This window comes from Ostrinia furnacalis, unplaced genomic scaffold (genome assembly GCF_004193835.3).
Source record: "Ostrinia furnacalis isolate ACB-3 unplaced genomic scaffold, ASM419383v2 OfSCF0092, whole genome shotgun sequence".
NCBI classification, from domain to species: domain Eukaryota; kingdom Metazoa; phylum Arthropoda; class Insecta; order Lepidoptera; family Crambidae; genus Ostrinia; species Ostrinia furnacalis.
In genome coordinates, this window is record NW_021130331.1 from 388,852 (window position 1) to 406,674 (window position 17,823).

The 17,823-nt window shown below is 36.3% G+C and overlaps 1 protein-coding gene across 2 annotated transcripts in view; it reads right to left on the minus strand.

Annotated features, from left to right (window-relative positions):
* Positions 1-17,823, minus strand: part of if (integrin subunit alpha inflated) — a 142,137-nt gene that overhangs the window by 15,394 nt on the left and 108,920 nt on the right. For both annotated transcript variants that reach the window (XM_028302901.1, XM_028302894.1), the window contains exon 6: positions 100-148. In XM_028302901.1, the coding sequence (XP_028158702.1) occupies positions 100-148 (49 nt within the window). The remainder of the gene's footprint in view (positions 1-99; positions 149-17,823) is intronic.

Here is a 17,823-nt window from a genome sequence, read left to right on the forward strand (position 1 = left end):
CTTGTGTCAGTACAATAAAATTGATGCACTGAAAGTCTGAGAACACTCAAATTATTTTACACAAACTGTTTATGACTGAAATATTGAATCAAATATTACCTTGCCAGTAGAAGCTGCCTGGGGCTCCCATAAACAAACGCTCTCCATCCTGAAATAGAAGAAAAATACATTTTCATAAAATTGTTCACTAATAGCAAAGCAGTCGAAGATCGGAATTAGTTCTTTAAATATTTTTTTAGTCACACTATTCTAAACAAATACTATTTTCATCTCTATTCAGATATATCCAACCAATAATGGGATAAACCTCGAGGATGCAATCGTTCACGTACATTACAAAACTTCTTTAACTTCCTTTCAACAACAAGAGCATCTATGTTTTTGTTTATTCATATCATAATGATGTTCAAGCAATAAAAATCGACAGTCCCCATAAGAGCACTCGGCAGACGATCGCCATGTTTTACGAGCAGGATCAACCGCATTTTTTATGACCACTTAGGGTAATGCAAAGAGCGGATCCTGCCCTAATTGTGGGTAGGAGATAAAATTATATGGGTTTATAAGTATGTGACGAGCTGTGATTTCCTTCGACGCTGTGAGTGTGTCAATGACGTGTTGGATAGTAATTTTACGATGGGACAATATGGTTGAATTTATGGGTTCACCATGTTTGTTTAGCTCAAACTAAAAACATAAAGAAATGGAATAGGCATAGGAAATAAATTTTGTATCTATCTATGTATTTGTTGAAGTGTGAAACTTGATTGATACCAATCAGTTGATTCACAAAGTCAAGATAATTTGTAAAATTACTNATAAAATTACTGTTTGTTGTGCATCAATAAATTTACAATGATGACATTCATCGAATATCTGAACGTTCCCATCGAGCATAATGTTTCATGTTTTTTTCGCACATGAAAGAAATCCCATACTAACAAGTTGAATGAGACACAAAAATGTTCCGTAAGACACCCCACACGGTAGTCCGTAAAATCGAAAGTCCCATTTCTTTCACATTTCTAGCCCAGTTTGTAAACAGATCCTTGAGTAGTGACAGACGAGGACATACTATGGCGTGTCCCAAGTCTCTAGCTGAAGAGACATACTTATACTTCAATGATATCATTTGTGTAGGACTATCTTTTTAACAAGCTTCTAGAAAGTGAAATGTTTGTGATAGATTTAAGTAAAAGATCTCTCACTTAGCGGTAGCGTAACAATATTCAATCTAAGTCTCTCAAAATTAAATTCACAAAACAATACCTGAAATCCTGAATGTAGAATGGAAAAAAGATTTCATTGACACAGTATTTCCCTCTCGTCCCTTGCACCACACCTAAGGGAGACAAAAAACAGACGTCCCAACAAATCCGTTCGTGTGAACGCACGAGATAAGCCGCAGGAGTTTTGAAAAAGCTCCACAAAAAATACGACCTTTCAAATCCTGTTAACATGTGTTTTGATCCGACTGAAGGTACCGCCATGATTTACATTGATCCATACAGTGTCGCTTTAAAGGTATTCTGATACACTTGTTTGATCTCTTATTTGGGGGAGGCCTATGTTTAGCAGTGGACGTCCTATGGCTGAAATAATGATGATGATGATGATGATTTAATTTAGAAGTTTTTTCATGGAAAAAGTTACCTAGGTATGCAACTCTAAAGCCAATATTTTCCCCATCGAGTTAGCATTGAATCAGCGGCGCGGGCGCCGGCAATGAATAAATATGCACGCGGCTCTCGTCGCGCCTTATACAGCGGACAAGCGCGCGCGCAGCCCGACCGGCCCGTTTCGGCGATGTCACGTGGGCTAGGGTGACCAGATTCATATTTATTTATTTAAATACTATAACTACAAACAAATAACAGACTTCATCATCATTATCATTTCAGCCATAGGACGTCCACTGCTGAACTTATTACTAACTCCTAAACTAAACAAATAACTTGTTACTAACTAAACATCCTAATAAAACTCCACATCCCTTATTCATACGAAACATTTTAACAGTGTTGGTCAACAGCTCATTAGCTCCATTTATTAAGACAGTGAAGCCAAATTATCGTGCGGAGAGTTGTATCCGCCACTACAACCGATGTAAACAACGCCTCATTGTGACCAAGAATAAGAAGAAGAAGAAATTGTCTTTAGGGGACTTGTAAAAGAGCTTTTAAAAAGCCTACCTACTTGCAACATAAATTATTTTTAATTATTATATAGCTCATGATCTACTATGTATTTTATGCTAGGAAAAATCTAGCCGTCTGGCGCTATGTTTCCGTTTTCGTTGCTTGCTTTTAGTTATATTTCGTAGCTCAACGATTTTCCAAACTTGTTTTAAGACACAACTGACATTCTAAGTTGCAGCAGTTGCCTACTATTTTAATTTTACTTAAAATATAATGCTGTTATTACCATTTTTGAAATATTGGAAAATATATTATGGTCTCCCTGTAGCGAGGCGATGTCAAATCTGAGTTTATGGCATGCCGCTCGCCTGATTTGATGTAGTATTGTCATAGCTTGAGTACTCCGTGGGATCGTTCCTTTTGTATGGACTTGTATCTGATTCGCTTCTTTGGATAGGTATTTTGATCTTAAAGATCTATAGAGACCAAAAAAATATTTCCAACTTCCATTCATAATTTTTCAAAGTTAGAAAGTTACTTACGAAATAATTCTAATAACACATTTAAGTAAGTTACCAATTAATAATAGCAGGTATTAACTTACGTGAAAATATGTGAAAAAGATAAAATACTGTTTAAAAATCTAGAAATCGAAACAAAAAGTCTCAAAATAAAACATGTAGCTATATAACTTTATAAAGTCTACTATCCTAAGGTACCAGATATGGAACGAACCAAGCGACATCTGAACGTGGCATAAGAGACTTCTCGGAAGTAAATAATTACTTCAAAACGCAAATTGAATTTTGAAAGCGCATAGCAAATTACCCTTTGAATGCTATCGTCATAGAAACTTAGCATTCCGCTATGAATAATGATTTCTATTATGACAAAGAATACCGCCAACGACTAGAGACCTTAGGCTCCAGTCACATTATAAAGTTAAAGTACCAATAGGCCACATCAATAAGTTTTCTTCATGTTCATCTACTAAAACCATGGTTCTCCATCACAACCAATCTATAAATGTAATTTACTTTTTCTCATTTTTTTTCTAAATATTTCTTAATAGCAATATTATCATTTCCAACTTATCGACACCCTACGTAGCCTTTCTACGACAGATTATACCAGGCCATCAATAATGGGTAAATCTTACAAAAGATGGTAGACAAAGCTACATTTCCACGAAACGAAATGTTCTAATTTAAAGTACCAATGAGCCTGTCTTTAGAAAGCTACAAATATTGCCCCTACCTTGTCTGTACATCTATGAGGTAGCTTTGTTTGTGAGAAATAATATTAATTTATTCAAAAAGCGAAAAGATGTTGTAAACTTCAATGTTAGAGATCCTAGTCATCTAGTATATGATAGCTTACCTAAACTTAAACATTATCTTGATCAGTGTGATGCCATGTGTGTTAAGATATACAATTGTATCCCGAACCATATCAAAAACCTACCAAATGCATGCAAGATTCAAAAGGTCGCTAATAATATGGCTAAGTGACATGAATTTTTATAGGGTAAAGGACTTTCTTAATATGAGACATTGTAATAAGAAATTTTGACTAATTATTTTTGACATCATATTATTTTAATTGGAAATTGTATTTTTTTTGACATTAATAATTAATCTTCATCATTAACATTATTATTAAATTGTAAATATTTGCATGCCATTTATAGTAAGGTAAAACATGAGCACAGTTATTATTATTATCTATCCACATATATGTATATCACCATGTTTTAAGCAAATAAATTTATTTGGTTTTGATTTGATTTTGATTTTTTTAAGTTTCACTTCCAATGTTTTAGAAGACGACGCGACGTCTAAACATAATATATTCTTACTTATAAGGTTGCTTTTTACAACTACGTAACTATTTCTACAATCTATAGGTATACCTCATTATCGCAACTTTTGCCTATTGAGAAGTCGCGAAAAGCTCGGTAAGGAACTCTTAGTGTAACTGCACCCTTAGCCGATTATTATGGTCGTGCATAAACTGTTGAATAATTGAATAACAAAGCAATAGTATTCGTTCCAGGGAAGCTTAAGGCCGTATCCATTCCTTAAAGAATTATTAGCGGTAGCTTCCAGGTTAAGGCATACGATTATTGCAAACTTGCTAATTTCGAAAGCATGAAGATTTATTTTAATGGCAGGTCATATGTTTAAGTAAACGAAATATTGCAGAAGAGGTCAAGACTTAATGCTGTTGCCCAAACTGCTTAACGAACGATAATATTATGATTTTGAATTATATTTATTACACAATACTAAAAGAAGCTGCGGTTTACACGAAAGATCAAAAATACATAGTAAGATTGCGAGAGACTGTCGTCTGAGCTAGGCTAAGTGCGTACTTTTCTCTAGCTTCCTCGTAGTGGATAAAAAAGGCACCTATTAATTTAAAACTTTCGCGTTGCATGAATTAATTTAAGCAGGTTTACGAGGAAGCTCTTGGCCTGTAATCTCACTATACTGTACTGCCTGCGTTTCAGAAGAATGTCAATATTTATTGAAATAGTAATTTGTATTTTCTATATTAGGGCAAAAAAGCTTTTTAAAAGCTCTTCTCGGACCGTGCAATAAAATTCGAATTAAAAATAGCGAAACAGACAAATCCTTGCGTTTGCGCGGGACGCCATTGTCTGCAAATGGCGGCGTTCCGGAACCGTGTCCCGGCCATAGACAATGTCGCGACTGTGTAATCCGCTTTACATAGACAAGGAATTATAAGCCGAAAGATAGCTGGAATTATGCGCATCAATTCAGATACAATGTTGAATGCAATAAGCACTGCCTTACTGCCGACTTTGCTTGCTGAAATTAGAATCGATACCTACCTACATCGATGTTTTAAGTGACGATTTTTGTGAGTTGGTTCGAAAACCGATTGCATAGAGCCATTTCAAATTCAAACAAATCATTAAACAATACTTTGTTTTAACAGCATTTAGTCACTAAATTTTAGTGGAATGTTAAACAAGCGGACCTTTGAGTATAGAAACGGAAAGCTCAGTTACATTAAGCTTTTCAAGTACGTTCTTAATCTATATCTATAAAAGCGAAAGGTCACTGATTGACTGACTCACTCATCACGAAATCTCAGAAACTACCATGTGCTAGGAGTCTGAAATTTTCCTTTTAGACCGTAGGTGCTCACTTAGACGGTATTTTGCAAAATTTAACCCCTAAGGGGGTAAAACGGGATCCACGCGTTCGCAGTCGCGGGCGGCCGCTATTACATACATAAAAGTCTTTAAATCATATTTTTTGTCTTATTTAGGCATAATGATGTATACACAATAAATTATTCCCTATAAGTTAAACACCGGTACGGACATTTCCTAGCTCTACAAGTGTCTCCAACAGCTATTCAAGTTAACTAAAATAACAGAGTTAAACGCTTGTTAATGTAAGCTATTACCATGTATAGCCTTCTTACAAATGCAAGCCAATATAAAACGAGAGCGTGGTCAATTTATCCCCATTAGTAAATTGTCAACCCGCAGAACGCTAACCCTGCGCGTGAGTCATGGTCTATGCGGCAGCAGCGCTTATTGTGGTTACAGATGAAATAGATGAAGCAGATCATGTGACATAAATGATTTGAAATGCTATCTGATGAGTTTTGGATGAGTATCAACATTTATGAATTCACGAAAGAGTGTAGACCGATAATATGTCTGCCCATAACATCTCACCCGCAAGTTTCCTCAGTTACTCCGTGACTATGGCGCTTGCAACAATGCCGAAATATCGGAAACTCAAAATTAAGATAGGTACAGTCCTATCAACTTAAGNGTAAAATTACTGTTTGTTGTGCTCAAATAATTTACAATTTAAGATTCTTCAAATATCTCCGAACGTTCCCATCGAGCACAATGTTTCATGTTTTTTACGCACATGAAAGAAATTCAATACTAACAAGTTGAATGAGACACACAAAAAATGTTCCGTAAGACACCCCACACGGTAGTCCGTAAAATCGAAAGTCCCATTTCTTTCACAACTCTAGCCCAGTTTGTAAACAGATCCTTGAGTAGTGACAGACGAGGACATACTATGATGTGGCCCAAATCTCTAGCGGGAGAGACATACTTATATTTCAATGATAGCATTTATTTAGCATTTATCTTTTTAACTCAAGCTTCTGAAAGCGAAATGTTTGTGATAGATTTAAATAAAAGATCTTTCACTTAGCGGTAGCGTAACGAAAACGGTATTAAACAATATTTAATCTAAGTCTCTCAAGATGAATTTCCCAAAGCAATATCTGAATTCCTGAATGTAGAATGAAAAAAAGATTTCATTGACACACTAATTCCCCTTTCATCCCTTGCACCACGCCTGAAGGAGACAAAAAACAGACGTCCCAACAAATCCGTTCGTGTGAACGCACGAGATAAGCCGCAGGAGTCGTTTTGAAAAAGCTCCACAAAAAATACGACCTTTCAAATCCTGTTAACATGTGTTTTGATCCGACTGAAGGTATCGCCATGATTTACATTGATCCATACAGTGTCGCTTTGAAGGTATTCTGATACACTTTTTAATGTGATCTCTTGTTAGGGATAATTCCACTGAAAACTACCAGCTACTGGTACTTGTTTGGTCGTAACTTTTCTGTACTTATTGCTATAACTTATTGTTAGTTAAATCCTGCATTTGGTGAGAATTATATGCCTGTCGTCTTAACCTGTCTGGCTAGTGTGAGGAGTGTCGGCGAAATTCTCCATTTGCCTCTGTTAAATTGGAGAGGGTCGTGCTCCTACATATAAAGAACTTACAGATCATGATGATGACAATGATAATCACGATCATGATGATAATTTGATATTTCATTGATCTATTAAATTTAGAAGTTTTATCTTGAAAAACTTTACCTAGGTATGCAACCCTAAAGCCAATATTTTCCCCATCGAGATAGCATTGAATCAGCGGCGCGGGCGCCGGCAATGAATAAATATGCGCGCGGCTCTCGTCGCGCCTTATACAGCGGACAAGCGCGCGCGCAGCCCAACCGGCCCGTTTCGGCGATGTCACGTGGGCTAGGGTGACCATTAATGATAAAAAACTGTAACTACAAACAAATAACTTCATCATCATCATCATTTCAGCCATAGGACGTCCAATGCTGAACATAGGCCTCCACCAATGCTTTCCATGTTGATCGATTGGTAGCGGCCTGCGTCCAGCGCTTCCCTGCTACCTTTATGATGTCGTCGGTCCACTTTGTGGGTGGTGTACAAACAAAATATAACTTATCATTATTGAAAACATCATACTAACTCTACTTACATCCCTAAATCATACGTAACATTTGGTCAGTGTTGGTCAACAGCTATTAGCTTAATTTCTGTTATTAAGTGAAGCTTTTTAAAAGCCTACTTACAAAATAAATGAATTGGAACTATTACATGGCATGAAACTGTTAGGAATAGTCTAGCCGCCTGGCTAGTTTCCGTTTCCTTTGCTTGTTTTCAGTTATTTCATAGTTCAACGATTTTTCAAACATATTTTAAGACACACAACTGACATTCTAAGTTACAGCAGTTATCATTTGAATTTTACATAATGATGTTATAAATTCTAAAATATGTATTGAAAAATATTATGGTCTCCCTGTAGCGAGGCGATGTCAAATCTGAGTTTATGGCCGCCTGATTTGATGTAGTATTGTCATAGCTTGAGCACTCCGTGGGATCGTTCCTTTTGTATGGACTTGTATCTGATTCGCTTCTTTGGATAGGTATTTTGATCTTTAGATCTATAAAGGCCACAAAAAAAATCCCCAATTACATTCAGCCCTTTTCAAAGTTGGAAAGTTACCTAGTTGGGCAATAATTTTAATGACACATTTAAGTACGTTACCAATTAATAATAGCAGGTGAATTTACGTGAAAATATGTGAAAAACATAAATTACTGTTTGAAAATCTAGAAATCGAAACAAAAAGTCTCAAAATAAAACATGTAGCTAAATAACTTTATAAAATCTGCTAACATAAGGTACCAGATATGAAACAAGCGACATTAGTGTGCTTACCATGAGTTTACGTTAGGTGTGCTCGCTAGCGACTGCGTAAAAAAATGTCATTACTTGTATGACATATTGTTCAGCGCCCCTAGCGGCTACTTTCAAGAAACAAAATCTTCATAGAGATTTTTGACGTACTCGCTAGCGAGCACACTTATCGTAAACTCATGGTAGGTACACTGAACGTGGCTTAAGAGACTTCTCGGAAGTAAATAATTACTTCAAAACGCAAATTGAATTTTGAAAGCGCATAGCAAATTACCCTTTGAATGCTATCGTCATAGAAACTTAGCATTCCGCTATGAATAATGATTTCTATTATGACAAAGAATACCGCCAACGACTAGAGACCTTAGGCTCCAGTCACATTATAAAGTTAAAGTACCAATAGGCCACATCAATAAGTTTTCTTTCATGTTGATCTACCAAGACCATGGTTCTCCATCACAACCAATCTGTATATGTAATTTACTTTTTCTCATTTTTTTTTCTAAATATTTTGTTATAACAATATTAATATTTCCAGCTTATCGACACCCTACGTAACCTTCTACGACAGATTATACAAGGCCATCAATAATGGGTAAATCTTACAAAAGATGGTAGACAAAGCTACATTTCCACGAAACGAAATGTTCTAAGTTTCACTTCCAATGTTTTAGAAGACGACGCGACATCTAAACATAATTTATTCTTACTTTTAAGGTTGCTTTTTACAACTACGTAACTATTTCTACAATCTATAGGTATACCTCATTATCGCAACTTTTGCCTATTGAGAAGTCGCGAAAAGCTCGGTAAGGAACTCGTAGTGTAACTGCACCCTTAGCCGATTATTATGGCCGTGCATAAACTGTTGAATAATTGAATAACAAAGCAATAAGTAGTATTCGTTCCAGGGAAGCTTAAAGCCGTATCCATTCCTTAAAGAATTATTGTCGGTAGCTTCCAGGTTAAGGCATACGATTATTGCAAACTTGCTAATTTCGAAAGCATGAAGAGGATTTATTTTAATGGCAGGTCATATGTTTAAGTAAACGAAATATTGCAGAAGAGGTCAATACTTAATGCTGTCGCCCAAACTGCTTAACGAACGATAATATTATTATTTTGAATCATATTTATTACACAATACTAAAAGAAGCTGCGGTTTACACGAAAGATCAAAAATACATAGTAAGATTGCGAGAGAATGTCGTCTGAGCTAGGCTAAGTGCGTACTTTTCTCTAGCTTCCTCGTAGTGGATAAAAAAGGCACCTATTAATTTAAAACTTTCGCGTTGCATAATTGAATTAATTTAATCAGGTTTACGAGGAAGCTCTTGGCCTGTAATCTCACTATACTGTACTGCCTGCGTTTCAGAAGAATGTCAATATTTATTGAAATAGTAATTTGTATTTTCTATATTAGGGCAAAAAAGCTTTTTAAAAGCTCTTCTCGGACCGTGCAATAAAATTCGAATTAAAAATAGCGAAACAGACAAATCCTTGCGTTTGCGCGGGACGCCATTGTCTGCAAATGGCGGCGTTCCGGAACCGTGTCCCGGCCATAGACAATGTCGCGACTGTGTAATCCGCTTTACATAGACAAGGAATTATAAGCCGAAAGATAGCTCGGAATTATGCGCATCAATTCAGATACAATGTTGTATGCAATAAGCACTACCTTACTGCCGACTTTGCTTGCTAAAATTATAATCGATACCTACCTACATCGATGTTTTAAATGACGATTTTTGTGTGTTGGTTCGAAAACCGATTGCATAGAGCCATTTCAAAGTCAATTTTAATAGCATTTAGTGGGATGTTAAGCAAGCGGGCCTTTGAGTATAGAAACATAAAGCTCAGTTACATTAAGCTTTTTAAGAACGTTCTTATTATACAGGGTGGCCAGAAAAATGACGTCTAAAAGGAAAATTTAAATTCCTTGCATCGACGTGTATCTAAATCACCCCCATGTATGTTCTACGATTTTTCTTTTATCAAAGCTTCAAAAATCATAAATTGTTTGTCTTATTTAGGCATAATATTGTATAAATAATAAATTATTCCCTACAACTTAAACACCGATATGGACATTTCCTAGCTATACAAACTGGTGCCTAACAGCTATTCAAGTTAACTAAAATAACAGAGTTAAACGCTTGTTAATGTAAGCTATTACCATGTATAGCCTTCTTACAAATGCAAGCCAATATAAAACGAGAGCGTGGTCAATTTATCCCCATTAGTAAATTGTCAACCCGCAGAACGCTAACCCTGCGCGTGAGTCATGGTCTATGCGGCCGCACTTATTACGGTTACAGATCAAATAGGTGAAGCAGCTCATGTGGCGCAAATGATCTGAAATGCGTTTTGAATGAGTATCAACATTTATGAATTAATGTATAATATTTTGGTTAACATCGAGTAGGTATAGCTAAAAGGATAAATCACTTTCCGAAAAATACACAATTTTATATTACACTAGCGGCCGCCCGCGACTTCGTACGCGTGGATCCCGTTTTACCCCCTTCATCTATCTTACGCGGTTTAGATTTTTTCATACAAATGTTTTTTCCCGCTAACTCCCGTTCCCGTGGGAATTTCGGGAATTCCTTTCTTAGTGCACCTCTACGGTACCTAAGCTACGTCCCTTCCAAATTTCAAGTGCCTACGTTTAGCCGTTTAGGCTGTGCGTTGATCTGTCAGTCAGTCAGTCAGTTTCTCCTTTTATATATTTAGATTTCTGACGTTTTTATAACATTACGCAAAACTAAGGCGGCCAACCGTCCCGCATTCTGCGGAACCGTCCCGTAATGACAGTTGCAATCCCGCATTGCAATATTTAATAAAATAGTCCCGCAAATCGTCCGAGGCGTCCCGTATGTCCCGCATTCCTCGTTTCCCATCGTTTTGCTCGCATAATTATGTCTCATTGATTTTATGTCATGATCATAGAGAAAAGTAATACATAGGAAAGTCATGATACTAACATAGCATAAAATACGTAGCCTTATGCACAGATTAAATACTGCCTTAGTACCAAAGTCGCCCACTAGATGNCTACCAACAAAATGTATGCAGCTTTGCGCAACCAAACGGACACCAGGTGAGTAACTCTCTATAGAGCTGTATACATTTTGTTGGTAGCCGGCGACTGGTTGCGCCGCCATGGTGTCCCGGTGAAATATAGCCCTAGGACTGGCTGTATTCTTCAGTCTATAATTCAGCGCGAACTGCCAATGAATAGCAACGAGCGGAGTTCACACCTCGTGCCTCGTCGTTCGCACAGGGGACAAATTTATCGCGCGATGGCACTCCAGTATAAAGAGCGGTGGAAAGTTGCTCCCATTCGCGTCTCCGGTCATCCGGCGAAGGCTGATTTATGAAGGAAATGCCTACAAAGGCATGAAGAGGTTTCTAAGTTCATAGAGCCATGGATGATAGGTAATGGTAGATATCAAATGGGGCAGTCAATTGAGACTCACAAGATACAAGAAGGAAAGGGTATTAGTACCTACATTAAAACACAATTAGACGTAATGAAAATAACATTGAACTCCACAATTTTTGTTTACAATTACATATTTTTGTAGAATTGCAAATCACATACGACATTGCATATTATCTGTATGATAGTTGTCTGTTATCACACAAATTATAAACATATTCAAGTCATAGTTGCATGCTAATTATGAAAGGACAATGACTCTTTTCAATAAAACCTTGTTACTGATACTATATTTATCCGTCTAATTTTTAGGCTGGGTTGCACCATTTTACTTTAACTATAACAAACGTCAAAAATCTTTCAAAACTCCATACAAAAACACCAGTTATCGTCATAATTACAGTTAAAGTTAGGTGGTGCAACTCAGCCTAAAGTAGTCAAATAGGGCAGCTATTGACAATAAATTGTTGCCGGCGATTTGTTGTCTCTATGTTTTAATCTATGTTAAACATGAAAAGGGGATATAACACTAGCAAGTATCCCTTTAAGGACATGTAACTGCCTCCGCTATCCTTTGGCTGCGACTACCTTTTGAAATTCCCTAGAACCGATAAACCGGTAACAATGCTATCATCCACACATCACGAAAGTACAAACAAACGTACATCTTTATTTATTAGAGAGATGGGATCAGTTTCGTCGAACGCGGTAATCGGGAGTTTTTGTGGGTCCACGAAGTAAATCTTAGATGAAACGTGACTGGGCTTGAGGTAGGACCAGTTTTGATATCACTGCGGTAGTTAAATGAAGTCAGCACGGCAGCATATCAAGCTGAGTAATGCAGTTTCTTATGTAAGTAGTGGAAATAGGTGCTAATTTGATTTTAAAAATAAAAAAATATTTTAGAAATAAATCTGTCGATCTGTAGCGTTGCAAAACAATTCACCGTGCAATGTTGTCAAAAGCTAGGTGTGCAGGTTGGAAATTACCACTTTACCCCTCAAAACCTGACTGATATTATGTAATAGTAACTAAAAAAGGTAAACTTGTCTAATCATTTAAGTTTATTCTATAAGTTTTGCAATAATACTTATTAAAGATTCCTTTTACATTAAAATCTCAATTAAAAAAAAACTATTGCGAGTAATAAATTATCCTTAATTATTAAACTAAACCAAAACATCTGTCCCCTACCGCGCAGGCGTCAAATACACATAATTCGTGGTGTAAGCTCGTGGGTCTATAGTTTTTGCGCCATTCGCCTATGGCCGTTTATGGCCGATGGCAGATAACCAAATTGATAGCGATGGGGGTGCGCGTGCGCACTGAATTTATAATTTAATCATTGTGATAGTTCTGAGCTGAGATTGTTATAATGGGTAAAAAGGGTCTTAATGTGTTGGTTAGATGAGTTAGATTAATGTTTGTTTAGTTAATGCTGTTATTATTTGGTAGATACAAACCTATTAGTTTAATATATTTTAGTATAAGCTTGTACTATGACTGAGTTTCTTACGCTGCTTCTTCCCAGCACTGGCCCATTTATTGTCCCGAAGCAGTTGTAGGGTTAATACTGGGACGTGTAAAACTGCTTTTGAAAAGCCTACTTGCAAAAATAATATGAGTTTTATGAGTTTTTTATTACAAAAATCTAATAAACACCAACTCCTTTTGGATTTCGATTGCTTCTCATAAACCCCCATGTTTTGCCGAATGACTCTTCCGACGAATGCAATCAGCACACCAACAATTAAAAACACATTAAATGCACCCGTTATATTTTAACGGAACTAAATTTGAACGCAATCGTTCTCGAAATCATTCATTGTTCTCCATAATATAAAGGAGGTAGTAAAATTGCAGTAATTTTTTTATGCACAACAAAGATTGTTTTTGAGCAAACTCAATTAGAAAGTTTTGGTCTTATTGCACGGATTTACTTGCAGTTTGTGTCAATCTTTCTAACTTTATAAATGTGCTGTATCGCTCAATCGATGTTATGTTTAAGTTGAGACCAGATTGTAGAGAAAATTAACTATGTATTTACTTTAATAACAAAAAAACTTATCACAGGAAACAAATAACAAGTCGCGCCTCAGTTGTGACGATGCCGACCCTCATGCTTCCGCTACAATGTGTTAATTCTAGGGCTCTAAACAATGTTCTGACGTCAATCCCCTTCGATCGCTATCTATAGACGAACAATTAAAACCCCATTAATATCGCCCGTAGTAACATGTCCGAGCGACCGCAACGAACGCGGCGCGCGCGCATTGTCTCCCAAATAAAGCACGCGATAANAAACTTCTTATTGTGGATAGGGGTGGGTGTCCCGCATTGACTTATTATAAAGTTGGCCGCCTTACGCAAAACATTGTCTGGTTCAAAACAAAATTTCAAATAATTTTTGAACAATAAAATAATCTCAAGTAAAAGACATAAACGCGCTAGCGTCAAAATACAACCTCCACGCAATCAATGTAACCGATGTGTTTGATTCGATTCTGGTTAGATGCAAATTCAGAATACATTAAGTCTGTAATAAAAATATTGTCGAGTGATTATATTGAAAAAGAACCCTCTGAACGTATGTTCAGAGGGTAAAATATCAGACAACTATCACACTAACGCGAAAGTTTGTGAGTATCTGAATGTTTATTACTTCTTCACGTCTAAACGGCTGGAACAATTTTAATAAAATTTGGTATGGAGTCAGCTAACACCCTAGATTAACATATAGGCTACGTTTTACTGTGGATAATACACTGTGGGACACAGCTATTAAATAAGTCCGGCACCTGTAACGAGTCCACGTGGTGGATGAGACTGGCTGTATTCTTCAGTCTATATTCAGCGCGAACTGCCAATGAATAGCAACGAGCCGAGTTCACACCTCGTGCCTCTTCGTTCGCACAGGGGACAAATTTATCGCGCAATGGCACTCTAATATAAAGAGCGGTGGAAAGCTGCTCCCATTCGCGTCTCCGGTCATCCGGCGAAGGTTGATTTATAAAGGAAATGCCTATAAAGGCATGACGAAGTTTCTAAGTTCATAGAGGCATAGATGATAGATAATGGTTCTTATAAAACTTTCTACGAGAAAACACTATAGTTAGACAGTCAATTGTAATAAAAATAACATTTGATCTCCACGAAGTATGTATTTGCAATTTCATTCACAATTTGTAGATCTTCAAATCACAGGTTCATCATTCATTCTGTGTGATCGCTAATTGTAATATTTAACACAAATCAATTAATAATAATAAAAGGGAAATGACTCTTTTCAATAAAACCTAGTTACTGATACTATTTTCCCGACTACTTTACTCAAATAAGGAACCTATTGACAATTGTTGCCGCCGATTTGTTGTCTCTATGCTTTAATCTATGTTAAACATGAAAAGGGGATATAACACTAGCAAGTATCCCTTTAAGGACATGTAACTGCCTCCGCTATCCTTTTGCTACGACTACCTTTTGAAATTCCCTAGAACCTATAAACCGGTAACAATGCTATCATCCACACATCACGGGAGTACAAACAAACGTACATCTTTATTTATTAGAGAGATGGGATCAGTTTCGTCGAACGCGGTAATCGGGAGTTTTTGTGGGTCCACGAAGTAAATCTTAGATGAAACGTGACTGGGCTTGAGGTAGGACCAGTTTTGATGTCACTAAGGTAGTTAAGTGGAGTCAGCACGGCAGCATATCAAGCTGAATAATGCAGTTTCTTATGTAAGTAGTGGAAATAGGTGCTAATTTGATTTTAAAAATAAAAAAAAACATAATGTTTTCATAATAATCATAATCATAATCATAATCATAATCATAATCATTTATTTGCAATAATATAATTTCATTATATAAATGTATCGTTCTGTAGGTAAGCCAGGTGTGCAGGTTGAAATCACCGTTTTACCCCTCAAAAGTTAACTGATATTATGTAAGAGCCACTAAAAAAGGTAAAACTTGTTCAAATAATACAGGTCTGTTCCATAAATTTTGCACAATTATCCTTATTAGATAGTATTCCTCTCCATTAAAATCTCAACTAAAAAAACTATTGCGAGTAATAAATTATTCTTAATTAATAAACTAAACCAAAGCAAAACATCTGTCCCCTACCGCGCAGGCGTCAAATACACATAATTCGTGGCGTAAGCTCGTGGGTCTATAGTTTTGCGCCATTGTCTATGGCTTTTATGGCTGATGGCAGATAACCAAATTGATGGCGATGGGGGTGCGCGTGCGCACTGAATTTATAATTTAATCATTTTGATAGTTCTGAGCTGAGATTGTTATAATGGGTAAAAAACGGGCTTTAATGTGTTGGTTAGATTAGGGTGGCGTAGAATGTTAGTTTAATTAATGCTGTTCATATTTGGTCGATTACTTGTCATTTACGTAAAGTTTAACGCGTAATAGTAATGGATGATGCCGATTTTTAACCGACTTCAACAAAAGAAATGTGTAATACTCGTAGTAGTCGTAGTACTTATAGTTATAGGATACTTTTAAATACCCAGGACTATAGAATATTAGTGACAGTGAATTTCTTGCGCTGCTTCTTTTCATTTATTGACCCGTGGTAGTGGTAGGGTTAATACTGCGACGTGTAAAAGTGCTTTTTAAAAGCCTCCTTGCAAAAATAAAATGAGTTTTATGAGTTTTTTATTAAAATAATCTAATAAACACCAACTCCTTTTGGGTTGGCCATAAACTCCCATGTTTGGCCGAATGACTCTTCCGACGAATGCAATCAGCATACCAACAATTAAAAACGCATTAAATGCACCCGTTATATTTTAACGGAACTAAATTTGAACGCAATCGTTCTCGAAATCATTCATTGTTCTCCATAATATAAATAAAGGATGAAGTAAAATTGTAGTAAAATTTTTATGAACAACGAATATTTTTGGGCAAACTCAATCAGAAAATTCAAGTCTTATTGTATGGATTTATTTGCAGTTTCTTTCAAACTTGATATTCTTTCTAATTTTATAATGGTGCTATATCGCTCAATCGATGAAGTTCAAGTTTAGACCAGATTATAGGGAAAACTAACTAACAAAGTAGTCAACAAGTCTTATCACAGGAAACAAATGACAAGTCGCGCCTCAGTTGTGACTATGTCGACCGTCATGCTTCCGCTACAGTTTGTTAATTCTAGGGCTCTGAACAATGTTCTGACGTCAATCCCCTTCGATTGCTATCTATAGACGAACAATTAAAACCCCATTAATACCGCCCGTAGTAACATGTCCGAGCGACCGCAACGAACGCGGCGCGCGCGCATTGTCTCCCAAATAAAGCGCGCGATAAAACTTCAATAAAACAATTGTCGTGCTATTTTCGAAATAGGAGCTGTATCTCTTTGCTTTTTTACTTTTGAGACAATAAACGGTTTAATAATTCATAAGGGCCGCGCATGCGCGTCACGTGCGCGGCGAACATGGCGAAAATAATGCCATTCCCACGATCGTAAAATCACGATGTTTTACATGAATGCCTTACCGGGACGGTCTGGTTTTGTCCACGGTGATCTTTGGGCCCTTGAAGCATGTGGATTACCATATCTTATTTGAATTATTCTCTCCTGTAGACTGTTTTGATAGACTAGTATTTACAATGTAACAATGTTGTAGCATAACGTCCCCGAGTACGTAAGGAAATTTTTGATAATTAAAATTTTTNTGTTTAATAATTTAAATTTTTGGTAGTTTTAGTGACAATATAAATTAGGCTAGCATGTCCAGGCACCTACCGCGGCTTACAAAATCCGATACTAAGGTTCTGATTTCAGCTAGAGATATTGCAACCCATACGAGAGGAGAAGAATAAGCCTTACTCTATCATAATAAGCTTGAACTCTAAAAACACCATTAAATCTTAATCTTAAATTAATTAAGATTTTAAATATATTTTTTACCAAAAGAAAAATACTGTTTAAGTTTACGTTCCAGCTTGTGTGTCTTCTTAAGCGGTATTTAAGTGCATTGCTATTATGTATTATAATAATAATAATAATATAATAATAAATCATTCTTTATTCAAGTTACTAGGACTCAGTTTGTTAATAACAATTGCACTTAAAAACTATGTTAAGTAGTTGAGTTGAAACAGATGTAAAATTGAATTTAGATTTAGATTTAGAATTGAAATAAGTATTATAATAAATTATACTCATTTC